This window comes from Neoarthrinium moseri, assembly GCF_022829205.1.
Source record: "Neoarthrinium moseri strain CBS 164.80 chromosome Unknown scaffold27_Wmoseri_CBS_16480, whole genome shotgun sequence".
In the NCBI taxonomy this organism is placed as follows: Eukaryota; Fungi; Ascomycota; class Sordariomycetes; order Amphisphaeriales; family Apiosporaceae; genus Neoarthrinium; species Neoarthrinium moseri.
In genome coordinates, this window is record NW_026055141.1 from 199171 (window position 1) to 216853 (window position 17683).

General features: G+C 53.3%; 8 protein-coding genes across 8 annotated transcripts; 5 read left to right on the plus strand and 3 right to left on the minus strand.

Moving 5' to 3' along the window:
• Nucleotides 1-343: 343 nt before the first annotated feature.
• Nucleotides 344-844, plus strand: JN550_007220 (uncharacterized protein; the record flags this gene model as incomplete). The annotated part of the gene is made up of 1 exon (XM_049319046.1): nt 344-844. The coding sequence occupies one exon, from the start codon at nt 344-346 to the stop codon at nt 842-844; it is 501 nt and encodes a 166-aa protein (XP_049170794.1).
• A 1256-nt stretch (nt 845-2100) lies between these two features.
• JN550_007221 (uncharacterized protein) lies at nt 2101-3315 on the plus strand (the record flags this gene model as incomplete). Its single annotated transcript, XM_049319047.1, has 1 exon — nt 2101-3315. One exon carries the CDS (start codon nt 2101-2103, stop codon nt 3313-3315), a length of 1215 nt encoding a protein of 404 aa, XP_049170795.1.
• A 623-nt stretch (nt 3316-3938) lies between these two features.
• Nucleotides 3939-4328, plus strand: JN550_007222 (uncharacterized protein; the record flags this gene model as incomplete). Its single annotated transcript, XM_049319049.1, has 1 exon — nt 3939-4328. One exon carries the CDS (start codon nt 3939-3941, stop codon nt 4326-4328), a length of 390 nt encoding a protein of 129 aa, XP_049170796.1.
• A 688-nt stretch (nt 4329-5016) lies between these two features.
• On the minus strand, nt 5017-7693 carry JN550_007223 (uncharacterized protein; the record flags this gene model as incomplete). The annotated part of the gene is made up of 2 exons (XM_049319050.1): nt 5017-6982; nt 7404-7693. 2 exons carry the CDS (start codon nt 7691-7693, stop codon nt 5017-5019), a joined length of 2256 nt encoding a protein of 751 aa, XP_049170797.1.
• An 839-nt stretch (nt 7694-8532) lies between these two features.
• JN550_007224 (uncharacterized protein) lies at nt 8533-10910 on the minus strand (the record flags this gene model as incomplete). Its single annotated transcript, XM_049319051.1, has 4 exons — nt 8533-8846; nt 8909-9173; nt 9228-9291; nt 9346-10910. The coding sequence occupies 4 exons, from the start codon at nt 10908-10910 to the stop codon at nt 8533-8535; spliced, it is 2208 nt and encodes a 735-aa protein (XP_049170798.1).
• Nucleotides 10911-12354: 1444 nt separating this feature from the next.
• JN550_007225 (uncharacterized protein) lies at nt 12355-13546 on the minus strand (the record flags this gene model as incomplete). Its single annotated transcript, XM_049319052.1, has 2 exons — nt 12355-12786; nt 12842-13546. 2 exons carry the CDS (start codon nt 13544-13546, stop codon nt 12355-12357), a joined length of 1137 nt encoding a protein of 378 aa, XP_049170799.1.
• A 1698-nt stretch (nt 13547-15244) lies between these two features.
• Nucleotides 15245-16252, plus strand: JN550_007226 (uncharacterized protein; the record flags this gene model as incomplete). The annotated part of the gene is made up of 4 exons (XM_049319053.1): nt 15245-15281; nt 15346-15593; nt 15659-15941; nt 15996-16252. The coding sequence occupies 4 exons, from the start codon at nt 15245-15247 to the stop codon at nt 16250-16252; spliced, it is 825 nt and encodes a 274-aa protein (XP_049170800.1).
• A 505-nt stretch (nt 16253-16757) lies between these two features.
• JN550_007227 (uncharacterized protein) lies at nt 16758-17419 on the plus strand (the record flags this gene model as incomplete). The annotated part of the gene is made up of 2 exons (XM_049319054.1): nt 16758-17018; nt 17078-17419. 2 exons carry the CDS (start codon nt 16758-16760, stop codon nt 17417-17419), a joined length of 603 nt encoding a protein of 200 aa, XP_049170801.1.
• Between the last annotated feature and the right edge of the window lie 264 nt (nt 17420-17683).

Here is a 17683-nt window from a genome sequence, read left to right on the forward strand (position 1 = left end):
GTTGTAATCCTCTGCCGTTTCTCTGCGTTCCACACATTTCGAGCCGCGTCTCCCCAGGCACGATGACACTTTGCTGACGCCGTAGACCAAAGTATCCGAGATTCTATGCATGGCCTTTAGTAACTTCAATACGAGATGCACAGCGTCACTGCAAGATGATGAGAAAAGCTTGTCTCCGGCACGTTCCAGAAGCATGCTCATGCATAACGCTCTTCTATATAAAGCCAGGAAGCCGCTATCCCGCAACGGCGCTTTTCGGTCTTGTCCCAAGGTATCGACTACTTCTCCAGAGAGACTCTTTACTTTGATTCTATAATCTACTACAGACCCATTGCTCGCCGCCATGTACTTGCAACCCGTCATCCTCCTCACCCTCGCCTATCTTGGTGTCGCCCAGGACACCTCCTCGGGCTCAGGCGCACCCCAAGTGTCGACCTACACTTCTCAAATCGTCTCGACGGTCACGCCCTCGGGCTACCCGACGACGACCGTCAGTGCCAGCGATACCGGGTCAGCCACAGACACGGGATCCGCCACTGACACGGGGTCCGCCACTGACACCGGGTCCGCCACTGACACCGGGTCCGCCACTGACACCGGGTCTCACACCAGCGGCTACGAGACCACAATCACATCCGGGGGCAGTGCCATCGTCTCGTCTGTCACCTCGGGCGCCGGGGGTGTGGGCGCCACGCTAACCTCGGGCGCCGGCGGCGCTGCCTCGACCCTCACGTCCGCCGTCGGCGGTGCTACCTCGCCCATCACCGGCCCCGGTGCCACGGCTGCGCCTTTCGTGCCTGGCCTTGTGGTCGGACTTGTCGGTGGTATGGCTGCTCTCCTCTAATTGAAAAGTACTGTGTGGGAGGATACCGGAGACCAGGGTCGCTTTGAGAGTAGGTTTTTGGCAGACAGGCATGAGAGAGAGAGAGCCGCGATTATCAATCTACGGCTTCCCAAGCTGTCAAAATGTTTAATTAATTAAATGATACCGAACTCGTCTAAACAGACTGGGGGGTTCTTCATTCGTCGTTGGGCACTAATACAATGGGATGGCCGACCTCCACATGGACGTTAGAATACACATAACTATACGAAGGATGACAGTAACACACCGTGAGGTGGACTCGCCGTGGTGGCGAAAGGAATAAAAACATTCCATCAATATTTATGTTGGCAAACTGAATTGACTGAACTGTATTCATCTACTTGGGTGCGGTGCCGGTGTATTTGTCTAAGCAGGCTGTGACTGTATTTAATTATACGCCAATGGTTATTTGACTGGGTCAAACAATTCCTTGAGACCAAGTCTATTCTGAAATCCAACCTTCACAGCGTTGACTGGGAAAGAACCCCACCAGGAAACCGGAGCTCCACTATACAATCCGGCGAACGTGAGTAACAGGAATGGCAGCACGGACATCAACAGAAAGGCCTCTTGTGAGTGTCAACGCTGCAGGTGAAGGTGTGGCGCATTGGGTCAGACCAGTAGCTACATGACACTTGAGATTCGAGCGTAACGCATGCAGCCTAGGATGGCCCCAGGCTAAAGCAAAGGTACCATCACGATACTTATATATAGTGAGTCAAACAATGTACGTGCCACGATAGTCTTTATAATGGCAACTCGTGTTAATGCTTTGGACACCTATCTTGGGCCCTGCTCCCTGGAAACCCTAGGACAAGTCTACAACAGCTGCTTGTGAACCCGCCTTTCCGCATCACTTTGGCAAATGTCTCCATCATGGCAACAAATATGATTCCTGCAAGCCAGACATTTGTTCATCAAAATCCTCATGTTCGGTGGAAGACCAATGACATCGAGCCGAGGTATGTAAGTGATCTTTAACACAAGCGGCTATCTCCTAACCCCGGTTCACTCCAGGCGGAGGGGGTGGGGCACGTCTTGTGCGACAGACGACGATACGACTGACGGCGGAGGCCCTCGGCAACTGGAACCTTCCACACCTGCTGACATGATGTTATGCGGAACTGGTCACCAGCGAGACACGTTGGCAGTACGTCCGTCTTCCAAGGTCAAGTCCGAGTGTCCAACGACCAGAAAACCGACAAGGACCACCGGGGCCAGTAGTGTGCGCAACCATGGCTAGCGACAGTGCGCCGCACTTCCTCACGCTGCCGCCCGAGATTCGAGAGCAGGTGTACCACCTCCTTCTCAACCCGGACGCCAGTCGCCTGTCGCATCCCGACGAGTACACCGACTACAACTACCGCAATGCGCTGGTGCTTTTCCGGCTGAACCGCCAGATCTACTACGAGGCGCGCAAGGTGTTTCGCGACCTCAACATCTTCGTGCGCATCCAGACGCCGTTTCCGAACGCCCAGGACTATGTCGCCTTCGAGGGCCACGTCCCTATCCTGATGAAGGGCCAGCCCGCGGCCAGGTTCCAGGGACAAAGTCTGAACGTCGTCATTGGGGCCCCGGACACGCCGATACAGGAGGCAGAGCCCAACTACATCGTCATCCTCCTCGACGACCTGGACAAGTTCGCCAAGATATGGCTCTACTCAGATCTCACCAATCCCGGACTCAACCGCTTTCTGAGCCTCGAGCTTGATATGCGCGATCCATACACGCCCGACTGGGAGGAGAAGCGCATGCCGAAGTGGGTGCAGCGCCAGCTGCTGATGCCGTTCGGCGACGTGAAGAATCTCAAGTCCTTGACCATAAAGGGGGACCCGAAACCGCTGGCCTCCATCGAGACCGAGCTCCGCGCCCAGCAGCAGATACCATACCCGACCGCCGAGCAGTGCCTGAGCGAATGCGCAAGACTCAAGACGGAAGGAAACAAGGAGCTGACGGCCGGCAACTACCACACAGCGCTCAGGCTGTACGCGCAGGCCTGGGAGGCCATGTTCATCATTGTCAAGGGCCGGCAGCGCCACGTGCACGCCGAGGCGTACTTCTCGAGGGAGCTGCACGACGAGCCGTACAAGGGCCGGCACGGGCAGGCCGAGCGCCTGCAGCTCCGCGTCCAGCTCGTCGCCAACACGTGCCTCGCGTACCTGAAGCTGGAGGACTGGGAGGAGCTCATCTTCTGGGGCATGCGGACGATCGGCATGATGCAGCAGGCGACGGGCGCGAACGAGCACGACATCTCGCCCGAGGACGAGGCCATGCTCGGCTTCCCGGCTGCCGTCCAGCTGGGCAAGATCTACTACAGGACCGCCATGGGCTACAAGGCGCTCGGCGTCAAGGACCAGGCGAAGAAGCTGCTCAGGGTCGCAAAAGTGTATTTGCCCCGGGATGAGAATGTGAGCAGGGAGCTGGCCGAGTTCACCTTGAAGCTTGGTTGAGCCAATCGCTTCAACCTGCCCTATATTTCACAAGGACAGCGGCTTGGCGAAGCCAAACAGGTGGTCCTTGTTGTGTGAGTTGTCTACACGCTTAGACAACGTAGCTTCTATTGACTATGGGCGACTAACGCATTATGCGTAACCCCAGCCTTTGATGACTATCAGCTCATGTCACCAACAATGGACTGCGTCGGCTCCAAGTAAGGGACAACCTGAAGAGGTACCTGAAGTAGTTGAAGAAAGTTGATGGTCCGCTGCTCATGAAAGAGCCATAGCCAGGACAAAGAACAGCATAGTTGTTGCGACTTCATATCCGGTGAGAACATGGATACAATGTTCATCTCGGTCATTGTTCGTACGACAACTTTCTGTGTAGAGAATAATACTACCCATCCACTTCGTCTCTATATCGAGTGTGTAACATTGCAGTTGTCTCCGTGGCACTCAACAAGCATTCTGTAGTCCCGCGGCGTCTATATATTCGCGAGGAGCCGCCCATGGGTTCCATCTGATCACCAACCGTCTAACAAGGCTGAACAGGTACAGAGCTCTGTGACTACTGATACGGACTAGTACCACATCGCCACTACCCAGCTTCAGACCGTCTCCAATTTCACTCAAAGATGTCTCATTCCCAGGCCATGCCAGAAGCGAAAGACAAGCCTCGCGCTGTCGATGCAGTCGTCGAGCAACATAAGATCTCGGAGACGGCAGCCGCCGAGGGCGAAAACGCCTCTGAGATGTCGCAGCAGCGCTTGACCAACACACCATTCCCGAAGGAGAGTGCATCCGAGGCGGCGACGCCGCCGCCGCCACCGAGCCCCCTGAAGCTGGCCAGCAACCTGCAGGTGCCGCCATTCGTCGCCCCGACTGGGATGCGGTTCTCCACGGACGTCGACTTTGTGCCGAGCGGTGCGACTTCCGGCCTCATGCACTTCACCGCGGCCGAGACTGCTACGGACACACGTGCCGCGACACCCACCGCGCTCGAAAGACGCCGCCGGGCCCCGTGAAGCTGACTTGTAACCCACAGGTTCCTCCGTTCACGGCCGCGACCGCGTCGAGCTTCACCACGAACATCGACTTCGTGTCAAGTGGAGTAACCTCTTCCCTGCCGTTGCGCTTTGCTGCGACTGTGCCGGCGGCCAATGCTTCTGAGATGGCGGATGGCAGGGAGGAGCATGAAGAACGCAAGGCGTAGGTAAACAGAGAGCGATGCAGAAGGTGAGCCTGCTGGCTAGATGAGGTAGGAGACCAACCTTAGGTAGGAAAATGTCATGACAACATGAAGAAATGCTGCAAGTGTTACAGTATATCTAGTAAGTACGCGCTTTTACTGAATAGACTTGTCACGTGAAATAACTAGTTCAGGGGTTTACCTCAGAAACAACATTTGAACTTCTTTTGGTCAATCATTGATTCGTATCTATCCTGCATCGAAAACCCTTTCCAGCTGAATGTCCAGCCAAATACATCGGGGCTCATTAACGCCTGCCTGCGGTCCATGGCCAGGCTTTATCTGGGGTATCTTGCTTCCCATGAATACTCATACAACATTCTGAAAGTACTATCTATGCAATCGAATTAGGACGGGTGCTGGCAGGCTGATCCATATTGTCAGTTGCCAGAAGAATTTGCCTTTCCCTGAAAAACTCTCTGATCCTAAGTGCTCTGTGCACTTCGTGACTGCTATTCGGGACCTCAAAAGGCCGACCCCGTATAGCCTTCGCCGGATGATTTGGCTAGGGCCTCTTCGGTGAGCTCGGTCTTGAGTCGTGCGAGGTCAACTTCACGCATGATCTTGTCCCAACCAGCCAACAAGGACCGAGTCCTCTCGTCAGTCTTCTCCTTCTCCGCCCGGATCCGCTCGCCTTCGGCCTTTAAGGCCCTGTGGCTCACCAACTGCTCCGGCAGAACGCCTTCCATGGCTGCTTCGTCTTCTAGACTCATCTTCCCACCAGGAATGATGGGTGTCATTGTGGCCACCTCCCGTTCAAATACGGACAGTTGACGCTTCTCGGCTGCCGGCCCCTTGGGCGGGTTGAAAGGCTTTGATTGCGACACGGGGGTCGAAGGTAGAGAAGACGAGGTCGGAGTATGTCCACGGGGACCACTGGGGATATTGTTGCTGCCGGTAGTAGCAGAAGCCGGGCCGGCTGCGGGGGGGAGGTTCCTGCTTGATATTGTCGGGGTCCAGGAGTTGCCACGTCCGCCACGGCCATAGCCGCCTCGGGGGGTACCATAACCTCTGGGGCCAGAGGGAGGAATACCAGGACTAGTGGCACCCTGTCGACTAGGCGCGGGTGAAGGTGCAGGTCGACTAGGCGGGCCAGTCGTAGAGGCGGGCGGACCAGAGAAATTGCGGGTATCTCTGGCATCTCGGCTGTCCCGGCGATCTCTGTCACCTCGCGGTCCGGTGGGAGGCGGCCGAAGAGCTGCAGGGCCTCTCGGGGGCGACCTGGTGGTAGGCCCGTCTAAGGGAGCACGTGTCGGACTCTTCTCCCTGGGAGGTGCGCGTTGAGGAGATCTGGACTGATGACGGGGTGAACGAGGTGACTGGACGTTGGATCGATCGTCACGACGGACCACAGCGGGAGTGGGGGAAGGCCGTCGAGACTGATCTCTGCTAGGAAGGGCAGACGACATGGCAGAATCGCGAGGGGGTGAAGATCGTCTGTATGAGCCGACAAAGCGATCGTCGCGCCGATCCATGCTAGGTGAACGACGCCGGAAGGCATTTCCACGGCCCCCAGGTGGGCTAATCCGACGTGGAGGGCTTCGCCTGTCGCGATCCCGTACATCACGGCGATCTCTCTCTATAGATCTGGATCTGCCTCTGTGAGAGGTGTTAATGTAGTTCGAGGGAGGGGACAAGTCGGGAGCATAGTGCGGCTCTTGACCACGACCATGAGCAGGACCGTACCCGTGGGGGAAATCAGTCGCATGATCAGATCGCATGTGGTCTGAAGAGGCGGGGTTGGGGTGGCGCATATCGTTCTGGCGCTGGCCAGAGATATGCCGAGCACCTCTCGGCGTGTTGAAGCGTCGAGAAGGACTACGGAAGTCACTTGACGGCATGTCATGCGGACGCTCAGGCAGCTGGAAACTGCGCTTGTTGCTGACGGGGACGGCGTTGGGATCGTCGCCCCATCCTCCGCTGACAGGCTCGAATGCATCACTCTGCTGAGAACGAGAACGAGAAGGGGGTAATGACCTTGGGTCCCTCGCTTCAAAACCACGGCGATCCCTGTCGTCCCTCATATCACGTCGCGGGGGCGAAAACCGGCGAGGAGGCGGGCTGTTGCGCCTGATGGGTGAGCGTCGCGGGGAGGGCCGTCTGCCCGGGCTTCGACTCTGGTCACGTCGCCGCCATGTATCAGCTGCCGGGCCTCTCATGTCCCGACCTCTCGATCGATCCCTTCTGAAGCCGGGGCTTCGTGAGCGGCGCCGCGGTGTGCGATCAGGAACGTAGCGATCTTCGTGTCCGACAGGGCTGCGGGCTCTCTCTCTAGGCGGAGGGCTTCTCGGTCGGTCTCGCTCCCGTTGGTCTCGCGGAGGGGGACTTCTCGCTCGCTCCCTCTCAGGGGATCTAGCCCGTCGAGCGGTCGCATTGAAGGGTCGGTACGACTCGCCAGCGCCATATCTAGTGACCTCGCCATCGTCGTATCTGCGGGGGTACCAGGTCAGCAGTGCTTCTTGCAAGTCTATGGGTCATCACCGCGCACACAATCTGAGGCAGCGGCGAAGTCGAGGAATGATGATGTGGGGCGGAAGGGATAGGAGGTAGGTTCCATGACAGCCAAGGACAGCCAGAGATGTTGGGTACCATTGCCAACGAGAGACACCGCTGAAAGGGGTGGTTCAGAGTGTGTTGTCCGCCGCCCCAAGTGTCTGTTTGGAACACATTGGCATGACATAAGCATGAAGGTATCCCAAGATGGCACTGTGATACCAAGGTGTCATCTAGATGGGCTTACCACCGCCCGTGCTAGGACACCCGTGACGGCAGCTCTGCACAGGGGTCGTCCTGTACCTGGGAGCGAAAGAGGAAAGAGAAGACACCCAAACTTCGAGCTGCACTTTCTTACCTTCTGCTGCTTCGTGAATCGCGCTCCATGATGGGCAGCTGCTTCCGCTGCTCGCGGCCGATCTCCTCGCTGAGGATCTGCAGCTCGAGATCGCGCTTCCTGGCGCGCAGTTCCTCGAGGCGACTGGGCCGGGGGTGCTCACCACTGTCTATGGGAGTAGTCTCGTCGTAGTTGAAGCTGTCCTGCTCGTAGGGTCGAAACGCCGCGTCCGTGTGGTGGTGTGATCTCAAGATGCGACCCGCGTTCGTTAGACGTCCGCGTCCTCTGCGACGCCCGCGAAGCTCGGACATTTCTTCTTATCGCGGGTGGCACTGCAGTTAGCGGTGGTTATCGATAAGTAGCCGGCTTGCGACAAGTCCTTCGGCTGCTCTCTGAACGTGTCCGAAAGTAGTCAAGCCTTGGCCGGATGTCTCGTTCGCGTGCAAAGTTGAGATTGATGGGCTGGCAACCGGGCCTCAAAAAACAGGATGAAAGACTACCTACCTAGACAAGCCCTCGAATGTTTGCCTTGTCTCCCTGCCGCCCCAACGAGGCTTCCAAGTGAAACCCATCTATTCACAAATCGATTTAAAGCGGAGCGTAGCTCAGTCCCCCTCTGCCGCACTGCCGTTATCGTCCACGGGAAATGACATCGCCAAACGCATGTGAAAAACAGAGCCATACAAGGTTGATGTCTGGAGACGTGAATTTTTCATCTCTACGATGAACAAGTGCTAAATATTAAATTTATGGAGATTGCGTGCAAGCTAAACACCATGGAGGACTGGATTTTCAAGTTGGGCTCAACAAATCTGATCGAGCCTTGGACTTGTACTCCTCAGAACATGAACGCTCATAGGCATGTATTCGTGTTGAGTCCTAGCATTGTCAAGCCGCGGGATCAAGAATCATGGGTATTGTCTCTCATCATACTAGACTAAGAATCTCTCGTTTGGCGCGCACCATTCCCCTCTGTCACACTGCAGTCGTTACATACTGCCCCTGGCAGCCGCGGATGGCCACTGCAGTGACTACGTCGTCGACTTACAACGCCTTGTTCGACCAGGTCCTTACTTCACCGTTCCAACCCAACCAACCCAACCAACCCAACCATAAATCTGTAGAACATCCATCCTAGGCTTCGTCATCCTCAGATCATCTTCTCATCCTCTGTTGTGTTACCACTCTGCGATAGCCGCTCCCCAATCCACTCGTATACCTCACCAGCATGTCTCTGCATCATGCGGTTGAGGCCAACTTGGTCGCTCTTGCGGACGCCGCCAAAACGTCGTTTGTAGACCTTCTTCTCCAGCTCGGGGTCACTCCAGCATGCGTGATCCTTGGCCACATAGACCAGCGAGTTGCGTTTGTACCACGGCGACAGGTCTTCGTCCGTCGCTGACTTGAAGGGTCGTAAGTTGCCAGTAACAAAGTTCACGACCCCGGAGATCCGGTCCTTGCATTCTGCGTATGCTTGTCAGCAACATGTCCCAAGAGCTGACATAGAATACCCTAAAACTACTCACGTCGTTCCGTTAGGAGATGCCTCACTCCTAGGTAAGCATTACCAACGCCCATGACAAATAGATCATCGGCGTCATATAGCTGAACGTAATTGTCCCAAATGTAGTTCATCAGCTCCTTGATCTGGTTTGACAATGTTTGCTCGCTCGCTCTTGGGATGAATGGATCCATATCCTCGGGGTGTGTGATATAGTGTGGTACGTTCGCATCGATAATGCCGAAATCGTTCTTGTGGGCCCATTCGACGTACTTCATCACCCCATCCGACTTCAATGCAGTTAATTACTCAGTCCTGTCTTCAACTCGGGAGTAGACACTTACAACAAATGCGTTGTGAGGATCGACAGTGTTATCGATCAGGTCGGGCATGGCGACGAGTTCAGGCCTGTGGAGTCAGTTTGATGCCGCAGAGAGATCTCGTAGTAGTAGTAGTACTTACGGGTCATGTATGATGATCAAGACCTTCTTTTTCTCCGAGATACCTGGTGTGACAATGACCTGGTTCTCGAAAGACTTGAATAGAGCCTCGCGCTGTATGAACAATGGCACTAGTCCGAATCTCTCAGACAAGATCTGGCGCTGGTAATTGCGAATAACGTCGTGGAGCCTCGAAGAGCCATCGCCCATGTCTTGCACATTAATCACTCCAGGGCGCATACACTCCCAATAAGGTGCTTGGGCGGCTTGGACCTTGGCTAACACCTTGGCTGCTCCCTTGTCGATTCGTGGAATCTTCATGTGTGGAGGCGGTTCGCCCATCAGAGTCTTCGCGACCGCCAAAGCCGATTGCGATATCGCTCTGAGGTTGTAGCCACCCTCGAGACAGACAGCAACTTTACCGCCTGCCAGTGACATAAGCATATGTGTCATGTGGGCGTAGCAACCGGGCGTCACGAAGCAGCCGCCAAGTTCGTCGCCGTTAGCGGCGTCAAAGCCAGCCGAGATGATGACCAGGTCGGGGTTGAACTCATGGGCAATGGGCATAACGATCTTCTGAAACGCAGCCATGTATTCTCCGTCTCCCATGCCCTGGTTATCCCAGCCAATGTTGACATTTCTCCCTTTGCCCAGTCCATTGCCCACCGAATCTATACCGCCGTCATCGATATACTCATTGTCTGGTCTTCCAGGGTAGAAATTTCCGTTGTCATACACGTGGAGTGAGATGTAGAGGATATTAGGGTCCTCGTAGAACATGTTCTGGATACCATTGCCATGATGAACATCCCAGTCCAAGATAAGTACCTTGCGACAAGTCTCCGGGTACTCTAGTTGGCAGACCTTGGCGGCTATGGGCACATTGTTGAAGAAACAGAAGCCCATTGGCTGATCAAATTCTGCGTGATGCCCGGGGGGTCTGATGACGGCAAAGCCGTTCCTGACTCTACCGGCAACAATGTTCTTGCATGTCTCAATAGCTCCTCCGGCTGCGAGGAGGGCGGCCTCAAACGACATAGCGCCTATGTACAGCGATTGTCTGCCTTGGTCCATAGCGTGACTCAAGTTGCGTAAGGTATGGGTGTCGTAGTCCGGTAGCCCTGCGGCCCAGTCATAATGGGCTGTTGTATGCACAGAGCATATCTCCTCCTGTGTTGCCGGTCGAGCGGGTACCCTCCACATGTACTTTGTTGGAGTTGCCTGGAGGATTTCAGCAAGCTCGGTGTCTTTGCCGGTGAAGACAAGGCCTGCTTTCTTGAAGATCTTCATGATTTCTTCGATTCTGCGGGGGTCCTCGGGATGATGAGGTGTAGGCCCAAAGTCTGCATTGGCATGGAGTTTCATGCGATCGTCGTAGCAGCATCCAGTTGGCAACATGTTCAGGTTAGCTAGTGACTTGATGAAATCATCGTTCTCGTACGAGGAGTCATATTCATCAATGATGAGTCCTTCTTCACCGGGGTACTCCTCCCCATTTTCTTCCGAACCGTTCCCTTGCGGATCGATTGAGCCATTGGGTGCATCGATCATGGCGTGATCATCACCTTCGAGGTTTTCGGCATCCATGATGGTAGGCATGGCAAGTTACACTTGGCTTTGAGCAACGTGGCCTGGCCCAAGAGTGATATTTGACTTGCTTCTGTAGGCAGAAGAAACTGTCAGAATGAGGGTGTAGATCAATCGCAACACCTGCCTGCGTTCTGAATAGCTCCACGTCTGGGGCCAAAGATACACGACGCTTTCCCAGGCTTTTGTGTGCAATACGAAGAATGGGCGATGCTCGAACTTCTTGGGGGAAACCTATGTCTTTCCTTTCATCCGATGACGGTGCCAAAGAGCCACCTTCATCAGCTGCTGGACGTTTTCCTCAATTTCGATTCCACAAGGGTAAATGCCAGATTGCGACACGCAAACAAGATCCCTAAATGATACCTTGGTAGAAGCAGGTGTGAAAATTGCTCCTTCTAGCAAGGTGAATGTTGAGTTCGCACATGCTCTCAGGGGAAAAAAGCCCCGATTTCCTCAGTGTCCTTGAAAGGGCTGTCAGCAACTCCAGAGACGGTTCCATCCCAGAGGATTGATATGAAAGTGGCACGTGGTGGTGTATGATGCTCGCAAAGTCGCATCTGGGTTACCATAACCTCAAGATGCCGATGCCGCGCAGTGGAATGAAAGGCAGCCTTGCCAGGCGCAGGGCTTTAGTAGGGTAGATACACATATGTGCTCGAGCGCATCGCGAGCCGAGATGTCGTTTGGGGGTTGTAGGGATTCGTTCGTAGATGAAGGAGACCGACTTACACTTATCACGGGGATGAGCAGGTCCGGGTTGACAAAAGCAAGCGCGGTGCACGCCCTGGGCCTTTGCGGTGCGGTCGCGATTGATCAGTCAGAAAGGGTCAGGGCTGTAGGCACAGACTAAATGCTGTACAGGACAGGCCAGTCCAAACTCGCGATGCGTTAGGGGTACACGGCTATCGCCAACTCGGACCTTGAGGGTTTCGTGGATTTGGGAAATGCACCACAGTCGCGCTAGAACTGGAAGGAGAACGCGGCTGATTGGCACCCCGGGCAGCCGCCAATTGGCACCAGCCACCTCTGGTCATCCCCGCCTAATTACCTGTAGGCACCTATCTTGAACATCTACACAACACTTCCCACATGTATTCGAGAAAGGCTTCCAATTCATCTGTGATATTCTGACTGTTTATTGATTATCAATACCAGGGCCATGGCCCGGATGGCCATTGAAGCCGAGTCACTATTGATAGCCAGTGGAAGGCGGAGCCGGGTGTAAATATCTCTTGTAATGCGCCATGCTTCATGACTTGGATTTCTTTTGTCTATTCTCAACAATTCATCATACACGCTCGAGTCTGTTTCTATAGTACAAGAGACGCTTGCTTGTAACCCATCTAGAACTGATCCAATCCAAAACGGCTGTACATGGTGGAATAATACATTGAAGTCGTTGCGTGAAAGCCTGCTGGAAAGCGTAATGACAGCATAAGAGCTAGCCTTCGTAGTCTAAGTCATGACCATCGTCGCCATACGGGATGGGCCTATGGGGTAAGTTCGGATACGACAAGAGTTCCTGCTTGCTCAACGGAGGCTTTCCTGTTGGCCAAGCATCTGCCGTGAACAATCCCTGCTCGTCACACCAGCTGTCATCATCAATGATGCCGCTTGACGGAATATCTGTAACAGCGTTTGACTTGAGGAGGAGTCTCTCTTGGAGAACAACATCAATGGACCAAGACAACGTCTCTTGCTCGGCGGTGAAGTCAGGCTGGGTTTTCCTGGCGGTATAGATGATACCCGCTTTTCCAAGCCGCAGCGCATTCTCCATCAGGTCTTTCAGTTGTCGTGGATCCAACTTCATGTAAGTGCTGACGATATGCTTGCTGCGCCAATCGTCCCATCCCCAAGGTATGGGCTTCCAGTCCTAAGGTCAGGTGAGTGATGATTCCTGGCACCAAGTCGATCAACGATGGACTTACTTCGACTGAGATAGATGAGCAGATATCCCGTTGAACAGTGACCCGCAGCGTCTCCCAGAGATCCTCCAGCTCCCGAATCTCCATGGAACTCATGACACGCAAATGATGAAGCCTATCATCGGGTTCCCACATCTTGGGCATCCATGCGTATGAGGCGTAGACACCATGGAAACACTCAGAGTAAAGCCACCATCTCGCAACGGCTCCACGCAACCTGAGCTCTTCGCTTCGTCTTAGGCAGCGACTGTCCTCTCGGTTTTTATGCCATCGATGCCTGGGGTACTCCTCGACCCACCAATCGACTACTTTCACCATGTTCCATATACGACCAAGATCAGTAGAGTTTAGAACAATCTTTCGTGGACAGATCAGCTTGCCGTCTCTGAACCCGACGGCACATTGCATAAGATCCACGTGATTACCTGGGCCTCTGCCGACGTCGACGCTGATTCTCCGAGGGTGCAGCATGGCATCTGGGGAAAAGTCCCGTTTATCAACAGTGTACACGAGAAGCAGAGATTCGAACTCTACCAGTCGAGCGAGAATGGTCGTCATGACTGCAGCTTGATTCTCCTTGAAAATGCCGAAGAGCCTCTTGTTCAAGAGGACGAATGTCGTGAGATCACGAACGCCTATGTTGTTCATTATCGCAAGAATGAGCTCGGCAGGAATGACCTCGAAGGGACGACAAATCCGGGAGGCCATGATGACGATGCTGCTAATGAGATAATTCTTGTTCGGATATTGCTGACTCTGGATGAAGCGACACGATCAAAGAGTTGAATGGTAGTCTGAAGACAGTGAGCTTCCAGTGCAAACACCCGAGGCGTCAGACTTCTTCATACCTTGGATTATATGTTGACGGCGAATAACAAATGCGACAGGGTTGCCTGTTGGACCAGCTCTCCGGAACGCCGTATCCTCTCTTGGAACTCCTTTCCTTCTATAACGGTCTACCGCTGACACGAGAATGCAACGTGTTTGCAGTCTACTAAACGCAGTATCCCGGCCTCCTACTGCTCTCTATTTCACGTTTACTCAGCTCTCACGAATGAGAAGACTGTCGACTTGAGCAAGTCGAATTCAAAGCTAAATTTGGACAATGCTTCCAAACTTTCGCCAACCTCACCCCCCGTGATATCGAGGAGGGTGATCAACTCCGTGGGTTTAAATGATGGAAACCCCTCCCTTGGGGCTATCCAGTATGAAAGAGATGCGTGGGAACATCATCGGTAGCGATTGTTGTATAGCCATGGTGGCGTGGTCTGGACGCTGTTTTGCCATGTTTACGTGGTTGGAGGGAGAAAGGAAAGCCCAAGCCGCCACGTCTTGACTCACTTGCGTTTGACGTGCAAGAGAGACTCCTGACGTGACGCGGACTGGGGTGTCTCTGGTGGAACCCACCAAAAGGTCGGCAAGCGGATTATCCCCGCAGCCGATACTTGCGGACTGGAATGGGAACCCAAGTTACAGGACGAAGCTACCTACAGGAAGCTAGTCTCAAATCGCGGTTTGGCCTCCAGTTTTCGAACATTCTATTCTCCCAGTTGTAGCGCTTTGTGTCACTATGGAGCAGTACACTCTGAAGCGAGGCTGATGCAATCCCTACGGAGTGCAATGAGTGATATTTGACATACGGGAATCGCAGCTATCCACTGTGCCCACCAGCGTGTAGGTACAGTACAGTACATACTTATCCCATGCCAGTGCTGGCTTATCTCTTTATCTATCCCGCAGCTGAAGGCAGCTTGTCGCACAGTCGGCAGCTGGCACTACCATCGTCTCCTTACAATAAACGTCTCTAGGTAACCAGGCATTGTTGTCACTTGATAATATATTGCTCAAGACTAGAGCAGAGGCCCCGACAGTGATGAAGCTTTTCATGCCCAGAAATATCTCGAATTTCAATACGACTGTGAACTCGGCTGGGTTTCCCGCTACACTCCTCCGTTGCGCCGGGAGCTTATATTCACATCAGGTAATAAGGGTGATAGATATGCTTGACATGCGGCGCAGGCGTTCCTGTATAGCGGACAAATTGAGTATATAAGTTATGAGATGTTAGGATGCGGTGACGATATGCCATTTCTCAATGGTGGCCAATGACCATTGACCATTTGTAGGGGACTAGCATGCATGCTACTCTTGGAGACCACTACCCGGCAGTGGCTGACTGCAGCTGGACAAGGGGTTCTCGGCCTATGTTGGATCGCGCGCTATAACAGGTATGAATGGAACACATATATATGGTATGTGCATCCGCCCAAGTGGACGCTTCATGTCTAGGCAACCTAAGTTTGTGGTGTCCTCCTTTCCAGCCAGCGCCCTTGTTACAGTGACACTCGTGAACATTGCATATCAAAGCTTTGCTTGAGTTTGGTTACGTAGAGCATAAGATTCTTCATGGACATCAACGGAAGCGTGGTGATTTTTGGTGGAGGTGAGTATTGCAACTTACCTATGTATTAAGCATTGAGTCCCCTGAAAGTTAACGGCTTCTGCAGGGAGTGGGATTGGAAAGGCGTGCTCAGAGGCTTTTGCCCTAGAAGGCGCAGCAGAAGTAATCATCGCAGACCTCAATATTGATGCTGCAGAGGAGGTTGCTAGAGGGCTTACTGGTATCGCTACGGCAGAAAGCTTTAGGTCCAGAGCAATCAAAGTCGATGTCGCGTCAGAAGAGTCAGTAAAGAATGCCGTTGAAGAAGCTGTCCGCTACTTGGGACGCATCGACTATTGCGTTAACTCGGCTGGGGTAAGTCGACTCTCCGTTCTATTCACTATCACCCAGTCGCATGTTTTGACGATTATCGAACTTAGATAGGTGTCAAAGTCGCGAAAGAAATGTCAGAAGCTGACCCCTCTGACTTCGATCGCTTCCTACGCATCAATGTCATGGGGACATTCCTAGTTACGCGTTACGTTTCTGCGGCAATGAGAACTCAGGCACCCACGGCCGTGTCTGCTTCATCCGCCGGAAAACGTGGTCTTACGAGGGGAGCTATCGTAAATCTCGGCTCACTCGCTTCATTCATATCACAACCCGGACAGGTCCAGTACACAGCATCAAAGCATGCAGTGTTGGGTGTCACAAAGAACGCCGGTAAGCGGAATCCCACCCTCCCTCAAATATCATCCTTGACTGACGCCACTATAGCACTCGATAATGCGGCACATGCCATCCGCGTGAACTGTCTATGTCCATCTTGGGTAGATACTCCGATGGTAAGGCAGGCTGTGGACAGCGTACCAGGGTTACAACAGACGATCGAATCCGTGATACCAATGGGACGCATAGCGTGCACCGAAGAGGTGGCCGATGCAGTCATTTTCTTGTGTAGCTATAGGTCGAGCTACATGACTGGCTGTGCCTTCATTGTGGATGGTGGAACTTCGCTCTCGGGTAAACTCTAATGTTACGTTCGGGAATCCTGCCAAGGAGGAGATTCTGTCAGCTTGGAGGAATCTTGGCTCTCAATAGTAAACATCAACGGGGTATCAAAGAACCGAATCATGCATTTGCCTCTGTCCCGACTTCAATTGCTTACCTGCATATGCGTATGTCATCCCAGGTCCGGAACTGGGGGCCACGCTAACTCCAATTGAAGCCCCTGGAAATGATCTTGTCCCGACGTTGCAGTCAACTGAACATAGCAGCCTTATCAAGATGGTGTCAGGTTGCACATATGCATGCTATGCAGGTATCATTTATGTAATGTACATGGTACTATGTATGCCACATTTTGCCTGGCTTTATGATCCTAGCTAGCTCAGGCAGATCGGCAGAAAATAGAAACCTGGCTTTCCAAAGCCACATATAACTTCACACTGAACAAGCTTGGGTTGATACCAGGTCCACAAGGTATTGTCATCTACTCTCACAATCAATTCAAAAGTTCCGTTATAGCCTAAGGCAGAAATGGATGCAACCGAGAAGCTCGACACGACGGGATCGGGATATGTCACTAATGGCTTTCCTGCCCCTGGACTCCCCCGAACGATGCGTCATATTACTGGATTCAACTCGAAAGGCGAATCCGTATTTCTCAGTACCGACTCAGGAGACCACCACCGGATAATGGGAGAACAACAGGCTGTCGCTAACATAATCTATTCGACGAACGAGACCCCTGTTGAATGCAATGGTGAAGTTGATATCAAGCATGCCAAGGAGAACGAGGTTTGTGATCCAACCGAACCGCGCTTGTTATCTGGGAACTACTGATGACACCTGTTCAGCCGCCGCTTCACTACCCCAATGGCACTGTGGCTCGCATGGTCGACTTTGCTCCTGGAGTCAAGTCTCCTATGCATCGCGCAGTTTCTCTTGACTATGGCGTCGTCTTGGAAGGTGTCTTTGAGCTGACGCTTGACTCAGGTGAGACGCGCATCATGAGAAGGGGAGACGTCAGTGTGCAAAGGGCTGCGGCTCACCAGTGGCGCAACATCACCGGCAATGGCACAATGCCAGGCCGTATGCTGTATATTCTTCTCGACTGCAAGGACGTCTATGTTGAGGGGAAGAAGATGGAAGGATACCTTGGCTTATTGGGCCAGTACTACCAAGGCAGTCAGCATTGATTCATCCAGTTACTACACCTTAAGCCTGAATATATGTGGTGTGCGATTGACCACTTGGAGTTTGTGTACATGAAGCATCGCTCCATTTTGAAGTATAGTGCTCTTAAAGTGGCACTACTAGTAACTATGCAAGAACAACCCACATCTAGTTGTAATTATCCACTTTCATATCACCTTTGCCTCTCGTTTCTGATCTTCTCGAGATCGAACAGAAGCGAGAAGATGTAATCCTAAAGAGATCAGATCCAGCAGACTGGGTAGCGA